At 39.9% G+C, this 19,511-nt stretch overlaps 1 protein-coding gene across 17 annotated transcripts in view; it reads right to left on the bottom strand.

Moving 5' to 3' along the window:
* Positions 1 to 19,511, bottom strand: part of LOC137204361 (E3 ubiquitin-protein ligase parkin) — a 1,432,750-nt gene that overhangs the window by 695,679 nt on the left and 717,560 nt on the right. For all 17 annotated transcript variants that reach the window (XR_010933571.1, XR_010933572.1, XR_010933575.1 and 14 more), the window contains one exon: positions 10,316 to 10,431. Coding sequence is in view for 12 of the 17 variants with exons in the window: in XM_067701593.1 (XP_067557694.1) it covers positions 10,316 to 10,431 (116 nt within the window). In the remaining 5 variants the exon portion in view is untranslated. The remainder of the gene's footprint in view (positions 1 to 10,315; positions 10,432 to 19,511) is intronic.

Genomic DNA, 19,511 nt, shown 5'->3' with positions numbered 1-19,511 from the left:
ATGCCAACTGCAACTCCAGGTTGTCACCTGGGATTCTGACCCGCTGTTATAGATTGGAAGTTCCATGACCCCTCCTTCAGTTTCAATAATTTGCTAGAGTGGCTCACGGAACTCAGAGAAATATTTTACATACTAGATTACCAGTTTATTATGAAAGGATAGAACTCAGAACAGCCAGGTGGAAGAGAGGCAAAGGCAAGGTATGTGGGAAAGTTGGAACTGAAAGTTCCAACCCTCTAATCAGAAGGTTGGTTCCCCCGGCAACCAGCCCCCATTCTCAGGCGCAACCCAAAGTAACCTCCTTAACGTAATGAAAGGCACCATTGTTGCTCTCAGCACTTAGGAAATTCCAAAGGTTTTAGGGGCTCTGATGGGGGACAGAGAACAAATATTTCTTATTATAAATCACAATATTGCAGTACAGAATTTCTATTTCTCAAGAAAGTTAATGATGACTATTTAAGTTGCCTAAGTATTAGTCAACCTTTTCTATCTACCAGAGGGGCTTTTAAAATATCACTGACCAGACAAAGACTAGAGACACAAACCTACTGAAGAAGCATCAGCATCTACTACAAAGTCTGTAGTTATTTTAAGAATACTATGCACAAAGAATTCAATTTCATACATGCAGCTCTGAAGGTACATTTACATGTTATTCAGTGAAGTGTGACTTTTCATTTAGATCAAATGACTAAGTTAATTTACTCAGTTTTGATTCCAAGTTTTATTGTGCATATACAAAAAGTTAAGTGATAGCTGTCAGTGTTAGCTTGCTTAGCAGAAGAACTTCATAAGGAGTTAAACTGAATAGTTTTCTGTCAGTGTCACTGTCTAATAAAAATGGAAAACCTGTTAAATCCAATAATTGTTCCGTTTTTCTTTTCACATAATTCATTGACTCAAAGTAAAGAGTTTGGAAATTTATTCTCTTGATGGTGAAATATCTGAATTTATTGTGAATTCTAGTGCAAATTCAGTTTAAAAGTTACACACTGAATATGTTCTTAAAGTGATGATGTGAATATATATTTCAGTGGAATACAGCCTTATGGTTAAAAACAACGTCCTTATTAAATTTAGGAATGTGTGGAACATGCTTGGAAGTAATCATGGGATGCATCTAACTCATAATTGTGTTCAAACAAGCTGTGATATTCTACCAATCAAGGCAGAAGCTGTAGTTGTTAAAATTTACAAATATTTTTATAAAGACAGTAACTGAACCACAAAATTGTGACAAAACAGACTTTGGATACAAAAGCATCTCTGTTGTCTCTCTACAGCTCATTATCAGTCCAACTTTTAGGCAAGTTTCAGCCTTGAAAAAACTACTTTGTAAATCAAGTCTAGTGTCAACTGAAGGGTGGCAAAATATGCCAACCCAAAATGTGTCACTTTGGCATAAGAATTATTTTGAGCTGAAGCCGATTGAGAGGGAGCAGACATAAGAAAAGCTCTCCGCCCTCCCTTATTTGCCTAGAAGCAGGACGAACATTTGTCAATGTATCCCCCTCCCCTCTCTATCAAGGACAGAAGTTAATCACTGGAGACAACTTTAGACACTTATCAGCCCAGAGGGCACCAGAGGAGTCTATACAGCAAACTTTACTAACTAGTCCTTACCTTTCATTAGTTCCACCATATATTCACCCTCCCACAATCTGTTCCCGTAGAAGTTCAATGTCTTTTTCCTTTGTCTTGTCGCTTCTCCACAAATTCATTGTTCTTCAGCTAAGGGGCTACAGAAGCCCAAGTTCTAACCATCTGTTTGAGTTACTCATCTCTGGGTACTCCCATGTGTATGTGTGTTGCATGTGCTAATAAATTTCTTTCTTTTCTTTTTATTGTGTCTTTTGTCAGAACCCCAGCTGGAGAACCTAGAAGGGTAGAAGGAAAGTACTTTTTTTCCTCCCCTACACTACAACAGTACTAACTACTTTACAAGAGCCTTCTAAATGTTTGCGTTTTGTTCAAAATCAATTAGCAATCGTTAATCAAAGTATTCAACTAATGAATGTCCCAAATCTTCAGCTTTTGAAGCCTCAAGTAACAAAAAATCACTGGAAAAGGTTTGCGAGAAGACATTGAAACGAATCCCTGTAAAAGTAGGGGGGAAACTGATAAGATTAAATGATGAGAACTCAAATGATATACTGGATTTCCATTCTGAAATCTATAACTGAACTTTTGGAATATTTCAATTGGTGGGAAGAATTTTTCAGTGAAACTCCTATTTTTAATTTGTAGTTTCCATATTGATATCACAAAGAAGTGGAATTGAGAAAACTGACTTTGCTGCATCTAAATGTGGTAGAACTTTCAAAATATGCATAAATAAAAATAACTTATTTGGCAAGTTCTGTTTTGTAAAAATGCTTGTCAAAGAAAGGTTCTCTGAGTAGAGCAAAAAACAGTACTTGGGATAATATTCTGTCAGAAATATTTGCTCATTTTAATTAAAAACATGTTAGAATTGAGATTACTTTATCAAAATCTTCTCTGAGCTTGCTGCCAGTAGAGGTAGGTTTCCTCAGTTAAAATATTACGATCTGTAGAGAAACATCCATTGGAGGCATTAACAATTTTAAATGTTTTAGTCACACTACAACTGAAGAAGACTTTAGGCACCTGTTTTTTTTAGTTAAAAAAAATACAAACATACATTTTAAACAAAATCGCTCAGGAGAAGGAACTGGATGGAGACGGGTAATGACAGCACCAGGTGTCAGAGTTTAGTTTTGGGGTCAAGGGTCAAGGTTCTTTCCAGGGTGACATGAAAGGAGGAAGGGCTTCAGCATAGCAGGTAATGTCAGTATCTAGCTGGCTGGATGTAAGATAGCAAATTATCCCATGTGTTTTTAAAATGTTGGTCAAGTGAAAAAAATCACTGGGAAATCTTGGCCTAAAAAGCTAAGTTTGGGTCCCTGTTTCATAGCAATGACACCGAGAATGCACTGAAGTTGCAATGTCAAGTTCTGCCTTGCCTGGATGAGCCCATCTCCACCACAGTACTCATCTACAAGCCTGTGCAGCTGGCACTGGCTCTCCCTGCATCCGACTTAAAAACATGTTTATCTCAGCTTCAAGCCCCTGAAACAGTTCCTTGAGTCACAGATGAGCTCAATAAATATCTGCTGCATGAACAGATTGACTTTTAAGTTCTCTCTATAAGAGAAGGAGGCATTAAAGACAATAGACTTCTGAATAAAATTGCTTTGCCCATGATATTGATATTATAGGATGCTGCCTTCTGTGTTCACACTTCTGCACATCAATGTGTGGGTGTGATGGTGTAAGGACTGTCACAACAGCACATGAAGCAGCCCTTAGTGCTGTGAAAATCTACGTCTAGACCTAGAAACCCTTGAAATTCCATTCCCAGTGTACTTCAGATGCCAAAATTGAGGCCATGTTTTCTTTGACATAGAATTTGTCAAATTAACAAGAAACAGAATCAACACATCATGACCCTTACTTCAATAAATAACTTGTCTGCTCTGCACGTTATTGAGACTATTGCTTATTTGGTTGCAAATAGCTCTACAAGCTGTGAAGCCACAAAGGACAAATCTGCAAATACCTAATTCTAAATGTCATGGGAAAAAAGAACTATGTAGATGATGTATATAGAGGGTGAGGTAGACGGTATCATTGCTTACCAATAAGAAATATCCCAGCAGTTTAAATTTTCTGAGGATAAGAATCAGTGCAAATATTATTTGCAATACACATAATTTCTTTCCCTCCACAAGTTTATAATGAATTGCTAATTATAAGGATAAAGTTGCAATTAAAAGCAAATGCACAAGTCACTTACAATATTTTTCTAAGCAAAATTAGCTCTTTAAAGACTCTGTGGGCATTTATTTCCAATGAAAATGGACCTTAAAAGTAATGGTCGGCTGTCACCAAAGTCCTAGTGAGGGCCACTTGGATGCTTTAGGAATACAGCCGCTTCTTAACATCCACCATCAGAAAATGAACTGCTTAAAATCCAGACGGTTACAACATGGAAGGTTGACCTTAATAGATACGAAATTGGTCCAGAAGGATTTGCAATATTGTCCTAGTAGTGCCAGCGGGGGCTGCTGTGCACCTGCAACGACAGTTAAATGAAAAGGTGAGGCTTATGAATTTCATGCACAAGCACCTGTAACATCTCCAGGAAACCCCGCTGATGCAGCCACTTGGATCTGAAATCTACAGGGTTCACTGCAGGAGAAATGAAGGTCACTGACTGACATGGCTCACATTTCAAAGTCTCAATGTTGATAAAATACTTCTTCTGTTTTTATAAGTAACTGACCCCAAACAATACAGCTGGGTAATCTATCTCCTACTAGTAGGACTCTGCAATTTGGCTTTCTCCCTTATTTCTAATAGTGCCTTAAAACTCTCTACTGATTTCTGATTAATTTATTTTGTTTAACTCAGTTTGGACAATTCCATTAGATTCAGAAGGGATTTTTAAAAGTAGAGAGTTCCACACAAAAAGAATTTGTTTTCTGTTTGTCACATTGAGTAAAACAGGTTTACTTTAATCCAAACCAGCAAATATTTATGTAAATCTCTTGGATGCAAAGACTTGTGCAGGACATTGTATCAATAGCATCAGTCAGGTTTGCACATCAGTCAAGCTTGGACCTCATCCTTCTAGCAACCTACAACTTAGAGTGGACAGGCATGTATACAGCTGTTTTCTTCAACTCTTACTGGTGTTTAAATTGTCTTTGTATTTCACTTTACTGCTAGTATTTTCCTTTTCACATGCAATCCTACCTTCCAACCTCACCAGATAGCTTGCCTTTTACTGTCCAGAGAAAACTGGGACCATGCAGGGGGTAAGGTGTGATGAGAGAAAAACAAACAGGCTTGATGTGTAGGTTGGTTCAGCCAGTTCCTCATGGTAAGACCAGGTGTAATTTTTTAAATGTCTTAGCCTCAACTTCTTCATACGTAAGATAGACGTTCAAAGAATTTGAAATTAAAGAATTACAAGTCATTAAGCACCACCTTCGAATTTCAAAGGAGGCAATACAATTGCCTTAATGTAAGGCTTTACCCACATGAAGGATTCTCCTTTCTGGAAGGGTTTATAGCAGCTCTCCCTCAAGACTGGATCAGACTGAGGTGTGCCACACTTTTTCAGGAAAGAATCTCACAGCTTAAGTAGAGAGATCTTACTCCAATGGGGTCTGGGCACAGTGTGAAGTTACTCGTTTCAAGCTAGAAGACATATCTTTGAAGTTTCCTCTTTCATCTTAAAAAGTTATGATATTCCATTCTACTATAGAAGGTACTCCTGTTTATTCTACTATCAATTTGGTATTCTGATTTACCTTTCTCTAGAATGCTATGTAAGATGGACACTCCAAGATACTCCCATACTTAAAGGGAAGTATTTTTTGTTCCTGGCATGTTACATTACCTAGGAGTATACATACTATTTGGGTCAGATAGGAGAAATATATAGATCTGTATGCTCAAAGAATATCACTGCTGCTATGACACAAACACACACACACAATTTCAAGGATTTTTCCATTACAGAAATAAAGCCACTTACTGAAAAAGTCTCTGTGATGACCTAGATGGGTGGGGTGGGGGAGGGTGGGAGGGAGGTCCAAGAGGGAGGGGATATATGTACACATACAGCTCATTCACGTCACTGTATAGCAGAAACTGACACAACATTGTAAAGCAATTATACTCCAATAAAAAAAAAGATTTCAGTTAAATCCTATGTGAGTATACCTGTAGTCTCTCACAATGCTCTTCAGAGCCTGATGATGAATCAAATCATACGTTTCCATCTGACACCAAAATGTCAAGAAAGGGTAAAGCTGATAGAAGATAGCCATTAAGCAACATAAAAGGAACTTCTATATAGAATTTACAAGAGAAGCGTAGACATAACAAATGCATTCAAAGGGAACATAACTAAGATATCCATTTCTCATCTCTCTTTGTTAAATCAACAAATGAATTCATACCAAAATACTATCAAATCATAGTCAAATCACTCTCCCCCAGGAACACCAAGAACAAGTCCAAACAGACTTTCAGATAAACCTTTACTAATCTCCAAGCCCAAGTAAATCTTTTAAGTGTGCAATCCAAGGCATTGCTCCAGTAGGCTGAATGAAACTTAACACAAATTTGAAAGCAAGAAAATTATTTAAAAACACTTATATCAAACAACAATGACATCGAAAACATAAGACTTTATTGGAAGAGGTAAGGAAAATTACAACGTATAGTGCTTCTTAGATTTAATGTCCTACTGGGAAGTGGACTATAGAACATGTTCTGGAAGGTGAAATTTTGACTATAAACATGGTTGTTTTTTAGTCTGTCTTCGGTTTTGGAAACCAGGAATAATGAATAAAGGTGAAAAGTACAGGGACACACTAGGCAGCTTTAGAAGAAGCAAAGCTAGGGAAGGAGGGTGGTGATTTTTTTCTTTTTGCCAAATGATATCATGGTAATAATTTTTCTATTTTGTTATGTTTTCAAATTTTATATTTTTAAATTTTAAGAAGGCTCATTCTGTAAAGTAAGATTCACGGTGCAGAAATACTGTTTTCCCCTGAAGCTACCTGATATCAGGGTGAGCCCCAAGATATACACACTGGTTGGGGAAGGAATACGATCTTACTTTGGCATTGCCCGTGTCATTTTTTTGTGGCTGAATATTGTTATTCCTGAGTGCAATTGAGGTATCCAGGGATGTGTTGAACCTTTCTGATATAATTTCTATTGTAAATACTTAACAGCACAGCTATTATACCTTCAAGTGCTGTAATTTCTGGTTTTGGCTCAAGTTTTTGCTTTTGGCTCGATTCACTATTTACTCATAAACCTAAGACTATCAACTGATAACCTCAATTGGATGAAGATCAAGCCACTACTGTAAATAAGGAGTGGGGACCGCAAGGCTGGATGGCAGATGGGAACCTGATGGCTCACACAAAACCTCAGGACGTTTTAGCCCTCAAATAGTTTGCTTTTATCTTTAAGAGACAGGAAAATATTTTATATACAATATAAACTCAAAAGACACAAATCACGTACCTGAATTAAAATTTAAGCCTAACATCTGGAAATGAATAGCACATTTATCTTATACATTTTTCTACATATTACAACCACATATGTGTCATTTGGAGGCCAGTATCATTGAAAACCTCATTTTTTATTTCTGCATCTGTCAGAAGGCAGGACCACAAACAAGTGCTTTCTCAAATGATACTATTGATTTATAGGCTGTGAACAAGGACTGTTTCTACCTTTTGCAGTTCTTCAGAACCAGTCAGAGCCTTACAGTTTACCTACTTCAATTCTTGGATTTTATAAGGAAACTGAAGGCTTAAGAGATTGTTACATTGCTAGATCAAAAAATTAGCTTACTGGCATTGGAGTTCCTTGAATATGTTATTATACACTTGTAAAGGATCATTAAAAGAGAGAATTATTATTAAGAAGGTAGATGAAAAATGCCAATCTCTTTTTATACAAAAGTACATGTTTGTAAGCACAAAATAAATAAAATTCGTACCTTGCTACCAATTCTCTACAAACTATTTCAGAGAACAGAAGCAGGATAAATGCTTCCTAATTCATTCTAGGAGGCCAGCATTACCTTAATATCAAAACCAGACAAAGGCAATAAAAGAAAACTACAGACAAATATCTCTCATGAACATAGAAGAAAAATCCTCAACAAAATATAGCAAATCAAATCTAAAACTGTATAAAAAGTAGTATACACAATGGCCAAATGGGATTTATCCTAGAGTTTACAAGGCAGATTCAACACTGAAAAATTAATTAATGTAATCCATTACATCAATAGACTAAAAAGAAAAATCACATGATAATATCAATAGATGCAGAAAAAAAATCTGACAAAGTCTAACATGCATTCATGATAAACACTTTCAGTAAAGTAGGAATAAGAGGGGGACTCCCCAAACTTGATAAACTCTATCAACAAAATATCTACAACTAATGTCATACTTAATGTAAGAAACTTGAACTTTCCCACTAAGATCAGGTACAAGACAAGGATGTGCTCTCTCACTATTCCTTTCGAAATCATACTGTAAGTCCTAGCTAATGAAATAAGGCAAAAAAAGGAAATAAAGGTATACAGATTGGAAAGGAAGACAAAAAACTGTCTTTGTTCACAGATGACATGATCATCTATGCAGAAAATACAAAAGAATCGACAAAAAAATCCTGGAAATCATAAGCACTTATAGCAAGGTTGCAAGGTACAAGGTTAATATGCAAAAGTCAAGTGCCTTCCTATATACCAAGAATGAATATGTGCAATTTGAAATAAAAACACCATTTACATTGGCACCTGAAATTTGAAGTACTTAGGTATAAATCTAACAAAATATGAAATAAGACTTGTATGAAGAAAACTACAAAACTCTGATTGATGAAATCAAAGAAGAACTAAATAAATGGAGGTATTCCATGTTTGTGGGTAGGAAGACTCAATATTATCAGGTTGTGGGTTCCTCCCAAATCAATGTATACATGCAATGAAATTCCAATCAAAATCCCAGCATTATTTTACAGATATCAACAAATTGATTTTAAAGTTTAATTGGAGAGGAAAAGACCCAAAACAGTCAACACAATATTGAATGAAAAAGCAAAGCTGGACTGACATTACCTGACTTCAAGACTTACTATGAAGCTATAGTAATCAAGACAGTGTAGTGTTGGGGAAAGAACAGACATAGAGATCAGTGGAACAGAACAGAGGGCCCAGAAATAGACCCTGATCTTTGACAAAAGAACAAAGGCAATACAATGGAGCAAAGATATTCTTTCCAACAAACAATGCTGGAAAAATGGGACATCTACATGCAAAAATGGACCTAGACACAGACCTTACACCCTTCAGAAAAATTAACTCAAAATGGATCACAGACCTACATATAAGACACAAAACCATAAGACTCTTAGAAGATGATATAGGAGAAAACCTAGATGACCATGGTCATGGCACAACTTTTTAGATACAACACCACAGCCATAAGGCATAAAAGAAATAATTGATAAGCTGGACTTCATTAAAATTCAGAACTTTTGCTGTACAAAAGACAATGTCAAGATTATGAGAAGACAAGCCACAGACTGAGAGAAAACATTTGCAAAACACACATCTGATAAAGGACTTATCCAAAATATACCAAAAACACTTACAACTAAACAAAAAGAAAACAAACAATCTAATTAAAAAATGGGCCAAAGGCCACAACAGACACCTCACCAAAGAAGACATACAGACAGCAAATAAGCATATAAAAAGATGTTCCACATCATATGTCATCAGGGAAGTGCAAATTAAAGCAACAATATGATAGAATCTTAGGTACCTATAAAAATGTGTTTTCATGTAATATTCCATGACACGGAAATCTTATCATGCTACCATGTTAAATGGAAAAAGCCACATACAAAACTCTATATACAATACAATTACATATAGAACACACACGTATGTACACACACACACACACACGCACCATACAGACATGCAAATGTTCAGGCATACCCAAGATACTGGAAAGAATTAAACCAAAATCTTATTAACCATGAGGATAGAATTTCTAACACTTTAAGTTAATTATTTCTAAAATAAAAAATAAAGCATTAACAAGAAAAAAACACAACAATCAGCAAAATACAAATGCAGAATATTGGGGTGTCCTCATGCAGGCTTTAATGACATCCCTATGCATGAATCTGTCAACATAAGGAGAAATAGTCATTTTCTCTAACCTACAGAGAGGGCATTCCTCTGCTGCCTGATATGAGAGGGGGCCTTATTCAATCAAGTGGTTAGTTACACATACGCACTTAAATCTAACTGTGTATGAATACAGTAGCTTTTATTTATAGAACCCCCAAAAAATAATGACAGGAAAATTTTTCTTGCAGGAGACAATATTATTTTTCCAGCAATTGTCACCTTGTGTATCTGGGAGGTGGTTCATTTCCTTAGAAAGATGTTGTGAGTTATTAATATAAAGGTCACAGCTTAACAGCAGGAAACACAGAGGCAATGCTCCTAGTAAGATAATATGATCAACACTACATATTTTAACGCCATCTTTATCAACTTTAATGGAAGGTTCTAAAATACTGGCTGGTGGGCTGCATTCTGACTTATAGAAAAATGTTTCTGATTTCTCCTTTGAAAAATTAAAAAGTGACTTTAATTACCTATTGTTTTCAGAGACGCTGAGAAAGCCACATGTTGAGAGTGACAGTGTTTTCAGATCCTTACCTGATGTCCATACATGTTATGCAGGTGATGTCTCGACTATTTGTTGTGATCAGGTTCAAAGCTACTGACGTTTCCTTGTCAGAGGTCGGGTGTGCTCCACATTTAAAGAAAAATTCCTGAAAGAATGAGAAATACGATCACTGACATGGAATCCGGCTGGCCATTTCCCCCTCTAAACATTTTCACAGTAAAGAATCTCTTCAGGAAGAGAGGAGATCTATCATTAGGTGTGAGTCTGAAATAAATCAACATCAACTCTTTTGAGGGAAACTAATGCCCTTGTGCCAAACTATTCAACAAGTCCTCTTTTTAGAAGGGTCCAATTGTCTGCTAGTCTTTTCTTCTTTTTCTCTTTCAGCCAGGTTGCTGGGGGAACACTCTGTGTGTGCCCCTAGCTCACCTCTCGGTGAGAAGTGAGTCTGGTAAAATAACACAGTGTGGATGCAGGAGGAAGCCTGAAACAGCATCTCGAAAATGAGGAAGAGGAGACCCTGAGCCACAAAATGATTTGCCCAAAGTCAGACAGTCAGAGGTGAATCCAGGAAGTAACCCAGGCTTCTTAAAGGGAAACTCAGTGCTTTTTCTACAGGATCACTGCACAGTTGGTCAGTCAGCAGCAAGAATACAGTGCAGGGTAAGAAATTTAGCAATCTCAACTATTGATAAGCATGCTAATATTGCAGACTTACGGAGGAGCAGAGTGTGCCTCTCCCCTCGTTCTGCCCCCTTTGGCATCCCAGGATTCCCTGGGAGTCTCACCTGCCCACCCCCTGCCAGGCAGTTAGGAATGTTCTAAACCCGCACCTCTTTCCTTCTTATTTCCCAGCCCTGTCCTGCCACACACTCCTTTATCTTAGCTTGTGGGATCGTAGTCCCCCAAGCAGGGACTGAACCCTGGCCCTAGGCAGTGAGAGTGTGAAGTCCTAACCTCTGACCGCCAGGGAATTCCCAAGATACATCTTCTGATTGATAATATGCTCCCTTCTCAAACAAAATATTTTTTGTTTTTCTTATTTTCATCTTCTGTTATTTCTGTATTTTTCACATACCCCTTTTCCCTCTCACACACCAAAGTGTTTGACAGGTAAGTACTCTGCTTCTTGTCAAACAGTCTGTACAGCTTCCATGGTAATAACATCCCTGAAGCTAAATTGTGTGCCACTGCAAAACTTCTGTACAAATGTAACACTGGAGGACAGAAGAACCCTTGCATATACACTTAATCCTCAGCTCCATTTGTGTATAACTACTGGGATATAGAAAGTATTTTCCCTTTTAACACTAGACCTGGTGTCAGCAAACTTTTATTAAAGCACCATATATTAAATGTCTTCAGCTTGGCGGGCCATATGGTCTTTGTTGCACTGCTCGACTCTGCATTATTGTCTAAAAGCAGCCATGGACCATATGCAAATGAATGGATGTGGCTGTGTCCTAATAAAACTTTACAAAAACATGTAGCAAATTGGATTTTGCCTGCAGGCATATATTGTCCAACCAAAAGACCCTGAGATATCTGTGGAATGTCTTATTCACATTTGTATCTTAACAGTATTAGATATATTAGATATTAGATATCTAATTAGATATATTTTCTTAAATAAAACAATAGATTTACTTAATAAATGCTACCAGTGTTTCTTTATACATCTGACACCACCACTCTTAATCTGTCCTTTCCCTGCTTGTAACCAAACTAACTTCCTCCTCCTCTGACCTGAGACACAGTGAGCCACACCTGTGGGTGTCAAAGTCCAATGGGCATCAGAATCACCCAGGAGGCTTGTTAAACTAGACATCGCTGCGAGCCACCCCAGGTGTTCTGACACGGCGCCAAGAATTTGCATTTCCAACAAGTTTCCAGGTGATGCTGTTACTACTGCTCTGCAGACCACACTTTTGAGAACCACTGAGTTACAGCAACATTAACGGTAAGGGGAGTAAACTCTACTTATTCTTTCGGAAGACAGTGGCTGTAGCAGACCTCGCTTATCACATGTGAAAATAATGTCATGTCTCAGGGAAAATATGTTACTCTTAAAAATCTGGAGTGTGCAGAGAAATGTCCTCAAGCCAGGAGTTAGGAACCCAGGCTGTTCTTAAGAACAAGTGTCTCATCAATTCCAGATGGTATAGCTGCTAGCTAGCCAGAACCCATCCTACCTGGGGCAAGTGACAGAGCAGCCAACCTGCCAGCCTGCAGTCCTTAGCCCAGAAGATGAGGGTGTGCCAACAGTCCTGCTATGATGGGTGGGGTGTGCAGTGCAGCTGATGGGAGCCCGTCAGGCGTGTCTGTAAAGTCCAACGTGGCTTCCCTTGAAGCAGCATGGAAATCATACTGATTGTTTTTGTTTTCTCTTTTAACATGGAATGCCACCCTTTTCACTCAATTTTTTGAAATGATATACATCCTTCAAAGGTCAGTTCAAGGGTATTATGAAAAAGAGTTAAGGCAAACCTTGACTATCAAAACAAGACGTCTGGAGGACATGACTGATCCTTGTGAAATACACAGAGCTAGCTGTGACTGCTTTTTGCAGATATGAAAAAAATGCTCACTCATAACGAAAAGTAATTCCTCCAAAATGGCTGAGTTGGCTGGACTATCAAGAAGATATTTCATATACAGATAGATAGTATTTATATTTTTTCTTAGCTTGCAGAAAGCTACTGGTAGACATTCAGCTAACAAATCACATACTGCTCTAACACCAGCTAAAGTCAGATAAAAGCCAAAATCCTTTTTAATGGAGGTAGGGATTTTACAAACAACGGTATAATAAGTTACAAATGTTTGGAAAATTCCAGTAATTCACACGGCGTGACAGAATTAAAATACAAATTACCAACTCTGTATATTAAATATGTATCAGTCATCAGTGAATTTCCGGGCCTTCTCCACCAGTTTTTATGAAAGGAGGTTCTTTTCTGGTGCTAGAGTAGCAAAACTGGTGGAGGGTCCGAGATTTTGCCCAGCTTGCAAGCTAACAGACCGTCTCAGGGATGCTGGCAGAAGACATGAGACAAAAAAACTGCATGGCTCAGAGCCCAGGCAGAATGAAGTATGGACATCATGATTACGTCAGTTTCTCTGCATCCCAACTCCCAGGAGATGAAGTGGCCAGGCCAAGCTAGATGGGGGGTTTCTGCATCACAGCTGAGGACCCTGAGCTTAGGGAACCCAGATCTTTTATAAGGACCTGTAAGCCAACTTTCCCTTTATCCTAAAGGGAGACACTGTGTTTATTATACTGAACAATAAGCAGGTCCACCTTTTACTCTAGAGAGAGATACTATCATTATTTTCCAGGTTGTTTGCTATACAATTTCCTTGAAAAGATTATCCAGAAAAAAAGGGTAGTTAGTGCTCCCTCACAAGTTGTGCAGAAACTTGAGAGAACCCTGGAGAAGTGTCTGCCAATAGTAATAACACCTTTTCCCACAGACTAATCAGCAGAACGATCTGATCATTTCCTGTCCTACACAATCAATGGGTTATTAGCACTTTCAAAATCTTTCTGATATTTGCAGGCTGCGTTCAAAACACACAAACAATAAAGCAAAACACAACAGAAGTAAAAAACCTTGCTGAAAAATTCTGCCTTGGGTATTGCAACTTGCTTATGTAGAGCTGTCCTCTCACACAGCTGCATGATTCTTTTGCAGTAATCGTCTACGAATTCTGCTTTCTATGATGTTTGATGTTTTTCTCTTGATTGTTCAGATTAAAAAATCAAGGATGCCAAAGCCAGAAAAATCTTCTAGCCAGGGTCTAAGCAGTGTGGTCAGAAAGCTGACACCACCGTGAGATCTGGCCATCAGGGGCATGACACCAGCTGATCCCCACAAGGACCCAGGGAACAGCTCACTCTGGGCCAGATGACAGCGGTTGCGCCCCAGGGCCTGGCTGCTTGAGGTGGCATTACTCTAGTTCCAGTGGGTGCCGGGTTTGACAAGCAAAGTTACTTCTATATCACCAGGGATATAGTCCCCTATGGGTGCAGAAGAGAAAACTTCTTGTTCATTGCGGGGAGGGACATCTGTCAATTCTAGTGAAGGAAATACAGGATCCTTATGTGGGTAAATAAAGAATCTCCAAGGGACCCACCCATCTTTCACAAACGCCATCTCACAGGTAAAATCACCTACAAAAAACCAAAAAGAAAACCAAACAAATCAAGTCCCATTAAATGAAATGAATTCCTGCACCTAACCAGGAGCTGCAGTTCCCACTGGCTGGCTCACTTCACTTGGATCCATATACTCGGTTCTGGGAGGCCCTAATTAGCTATGGAGCTAAAGTCTATGACAGTAATTGGCCAGGATTTTTTTTTTCCCCAAATGATAGTGTGAACTATTTTAAAAAATGAAAAATAAAAATAATCCCAGAGTAAGACCTTAAAAAATGTGCTTGGGTTTATAATGTGACCCTGTTAAATGCTATTTAGTACTATAATGTGCTTTTCACCTTATTAATACTAAAGAGAAAATCCAAAATATAACAGAGTTATATTCTTTAAGTTCTTAGAAACATACTCATATTTTTGCCATTTCTGTGGACAAGGCTACGATTCTTTCCTTCCATTCTCACTGAGGCCTCGTATTTTATCATAACCCACTCATCCTTTCCTTTCAGATCTTAGAGGCCTAGCCCGCTGGCTGAATGACGTCCATAAAAAGCAATGTTATACGAAGGGAAAGACCTGTGAACAGTTCAACTGTTGGAAGCTACCTCTTTCTCCTCATTCCATTCTGCTACCTGACTCAAGACGCTGCCAGTGTTTCTAACAAACAAAGGGGAAAATGAAAAGTATGGAAACAAATAAATAAACCAGCAAAATCTGAACTGGATTAATACCAAGAACCCAATTTATAAAAACTTATATAATCAGAAGCTAATCGTCAACTCTAAACACAAATTAATGTGTTCCAAATTTCTATAAAAATAACTTACAACTACCATCTGGCAAGCCCTGCTTGTCTCAAACACAATCTAGTTTCACAAACCTGAAAAAACAGCAGTGAGACCTGACTTCTTCCATCATGAAACTTCAAACAACTTTTATCGAACTTCTTAAAGTTAACAATTTTAATAGATATTGCTTAACAATTACATGTTTTCCACATAAAAATGGTCTCTCTTTACAAAGAGTTAAATCCCATGTTAGTCTCCAACTTCTTCTTAGTTAATATCCCCCAAAGGCAACGTATCTTTCTTTTGATAAAATAAAAGGGACACACAGTTTTCACTATAAGGTTACAGTGGATCTACGGTCTGTACTAAAGAAGTAACTGGCCATTTGCATGGGTCAGGGTCAAGTTAGGGAAGCAGGGCCCATACCAGTTAGTTCAGTTGAGAGAATTTAATGCTGACGGAGCTCTAGTTGCAAAGGTGGTGGAAACCCAGAAGAACTAAACCAGGGCAGGAAGCTCCTTGCCATTAGCAGCGTTAGCACAGGGTGATCTAATCACCGGGGACTGGGGGACGGGGGTAGGTGGGAGGATGGATAAGATGCAGCCCCTGCCAAAGACCCCTCCCAAAGAGAAAGGGAGAAACAGCCCAGCTCTGCCCTCTCTCCACCCTCCTATCTCTCACCAGGCTGTGCTTGGGGAAAGCCTGCCCGAAACAAGGAGAGGGGGTCTGCCTGTCCAAGCCACGTGCCAGCAGAGAGAGGAAGGGCAGGTGCATCTGAACGCCACCAGCACGTGCTGGTGCGCTGTCAGGAGGCAAAGCCAAGTCAAAAGTCTTCAACATTCACTGCTTGTGAGTGGGGACATATTCTAATCAGCCTCCAGAAAAGGAAAAATGATACGTTCAGATACGGTTCTGTAAAATGTATTAAATAAAAATACATAAATATTTACACTAAATAATAAACCTGTCAAAAGATTACCCACCCAAATTTTCAACTAAGAGGGACTGAGGACACAGGGGCATTGTTATCTATGAGAAAACTAGTAATAAGCATCTTACATCCCTATCAAAGAGGTCCTCGCTCTTACCAAGTTACAACAGACAAACTGTCACTTAGAATCAATCTAAATGTCTCTCATGAGCCTAGAAATTCTGTCCGTAGTATCCTCAGTCCGTCTCTCCTCAGCCTGCCCGCTCCAACAGCTCCACACTTGGTTATCTGCAGACTCTTTTGTAAGAAGCAACTGCTAGTTTTAAGTCTCATTAACCATTCAGAAATCTCATTATTAATGTGAATATGATAGTTTTAATTTTCTCTAAGCTAAAACATGACAAATGAGCATAATTACCATACTCTCTGCCTGGCACATAAGAAAAACCTGTAAATGAGCCATGCCACGACCTGCGCATCTGTGCCTTATTATTAGCGAATCTCAGTTTTCATGCTGATGCGTTAGGCTCCCTTTATATTATGTAAATCCAGGAAATAATTATATAAGCTTGGACATAAAATAACTATACAACTTGTTAGGTTGTATAAGACTTGTAGACTTTGCTAATTTAACAATGCCAGTTGCAAAGTTAGGTTACACCTAAGTAAACAAATAAAATCTCGAAAGTTAACGAGTCTGCTATCATGTTCAACGATGTTTGTTTTCTCTCAATAAGGTGTTAATAAAGCCTCTAGATGGTGTGCAAAGTTTATCAGGAGAAAGAAAATCAATATACTCCCACAAAAAGCAAAATCACGTCAGATCTTTGCTGAGAAGGTCAGTTGCTGCCTGTAAGCATCACAACCACTGACAAAACCTTACAGAAGGCTTTCCGCCTCCTCCAAGGCCGCCCGTCCTTCGGTTAACATCAAATAAATAGATGATATGCATATAAAGAAGCATGCACATGTGCACAGGCATGTAAACGCACCAGACACGCAACGTGCCAAGCCAAGCCATTCTAAGCAGGAAAAAGTCTTAGCTCTGAAGTCAGCAAGCACGCAGCTTTCTCATCTCACCACTGCGTCAGGTCCAATGGCGCAGCCATTTTCATATCAATAAAATTGTTATATTCCAAAAGAATTTTTAAAATTTTATCCTATTACCAAAGTTAAAAGTATAAGCTAGGTCTGCTACCTAGTCCAATGTATAAAATAAAAATAAAAATGAAATTCTAAAATCCAAAAGGCGAGGAGGAGCTTCAAGATGGCGGAAGAGTAAGACGCGGAGATCACCTTCCTCCCCACAGATACACCAGAAATACATCTACACGTGGAACTGCTCCTATAGAACACGTACTGAACGCTGGCAGAAGCCCTCAGACCTCCCAAAAGGCAAGAAAGTCCCCACGTACCTGGGTAGGGCAAAAGAAAAAACAGAGACAAAGAATAGGGACGGGACCGGCACCAGTGGAAGGGAGCTGTGAAGGAAAAACGGTTTTCACACACTAGGAGCCCCTTCGCGGGCGGAAACTGCGGGTGGCGGAGGGAGAAGCTTCGGAGCCGCGGAGCAGAGCACAGCAGAGCGCAGCAACAGGGGTGCAGAGGGCAAAGCGGAGAGATTCCCGCACAGAGGATCGGTGCCGACCGGCACTCACCGGCTCGAGAGGCTTGTCTGCTCACCCGCCGGGGCGGGCGGGGCTCGGAGCTGAGGCTCGGGCTTCGGTCGGAGGCAGGGAGAGGACAGGCGCGTGAACACAGCCTGAAGGGGCTAATGCGCCACGGCTGGCCGGGAGGGAGTCCGGGAAAATGTCTGGAGCTGCCGAAGAGCTAAGAGACTTTTTCTTGCCTCTCTTGTTTCCTGGTGCGCGAGGAGAGGGGATTCAGAGCGCCGCTTAAAGGAGCTCCAGAGACGGGCGCGAGCCCGGCTATCAGCGCGGACCCCAGACACGGGCATGAGACGTTAAGGCTGTTGCTGCCGCCACCAAGAAGCCTGTGTGCGAGCACAGGTCACTCTCCACACAGCCCCTCCCGGGAACCTGTGCAGCCGGCCACTGCCAGGGTCCTGGGATCCAGGGACAACTTCCCCGGGGGAACGCGGCGCGCCTCAGGCTCGTGCAACGTCAGGCCGCCGGCTCGTGCAACGTCACGCCGCCTCTGACGCCGCAGGCTCGCCCCGCCTCCGCACCCCTCCCTCCCCCCCGGCCTGAGTGATCCAGAGCCACCGAATCAGCTGCACCTTTAACCCCGTCCCGTCTGAGCGAAGAACAGACGCCCTCCGGCAACCTACACGCAGGGGTGGGGCCAAATCCAAAGCTGAACCCCGGGAGCTTTGTGAACAAAGAAGAGAAAGGGAAATCTCTCCCAGCAGCCTCAGGAGCAGCGGATTAAATCTCCACAATCAACGTGATGTACCTGCATCTGTGGAGTACCTAAATAGATAACGAATCACCCCAAATTGAGGAGGTGGATTTTCGGAGCAACGATATATATATTTTTTTCCCTTCTTCTCTTTTTGTGTGTATGTGTATGCTTCTTTGTGTGATTTTGTCTGTATAGCTTCGCTTTTACCATTTGTCCTAGGATTCTGTCTGTATTTTTTTCTTTAACTAAAATTTTTTTTTCTTAATAATTATTTTTTATTTTAATAACTTTTATTTTATCTTCTTCTTTCTTTTTATTTTTTCTCCCTTTTATTGTGAGCCATGTGGAGGACAGGCTCTTGGTGCTCCAGCTAGGAGTCAGGGCTGTGCCACTGAGGTGGGTGAGCCAAGATCAGAACAGTGGTCCACAAGACGCCTCCCAGCTCCACGTAATTTCAAACAGCGAAAATCTCCCAGAGATCTCCATCTGAATGCCAAGACCCAGCTCCACACAACAATCATCAAGCTACAGTGCAGGACACCCCATGCCAAACAACTAGCAAGATAGGAACACAACCCCATCCATTAGGACAGAGGCTGCCGAAAATCATAAGGCCACAGACACCCCAAAACACACCACCAGACATGGACCTGCCCTCCAGAAAGACAAGATCCGCCTCATGCACCAGAACACAGGCACTAGTCCCCTCCACCAGGAAGCCTACACAACCCACTGAACCAACCTTAGCCACTGGGGACAGACACCAAAAAAAATGGACACTATTAACCTGCAGCCTGCGAAAGGAGTCCCCAAATACAGTAAGTTAAGCAAAATTAGAAGACAGAGAAACACAGCAGCAGATGAAAGAGCAAGGCAAAACCCCACCAGACCTAACAAATGAAGAGGAAATAGGCAGTCTACCTGAAAAAGAATTCAGAATAATGATAGTAAAGATGCTCCAAAATCTTGGAAATAGAATGGAGAAA

Source organism: Pseudorca crassidens, chromosome 13 (genome assembly GCF_039906515.1).
Source record: "Pseudorca crassidens isolate mPseCra1 chromosome 13, mPseCra1.hap1, whole genome shotgun sequence".
Lineage (NCBI taxonomy): Eukaryota > Metazoa > Chordata > Mammalia > Artiodactyla > Delphinidae > Pseudorca > Pseudorca crassidens.
Note: the sequence above shows the minus strand (reverse complement) of the source record. Positions and strands in the feature narration are given on the sequence as shown.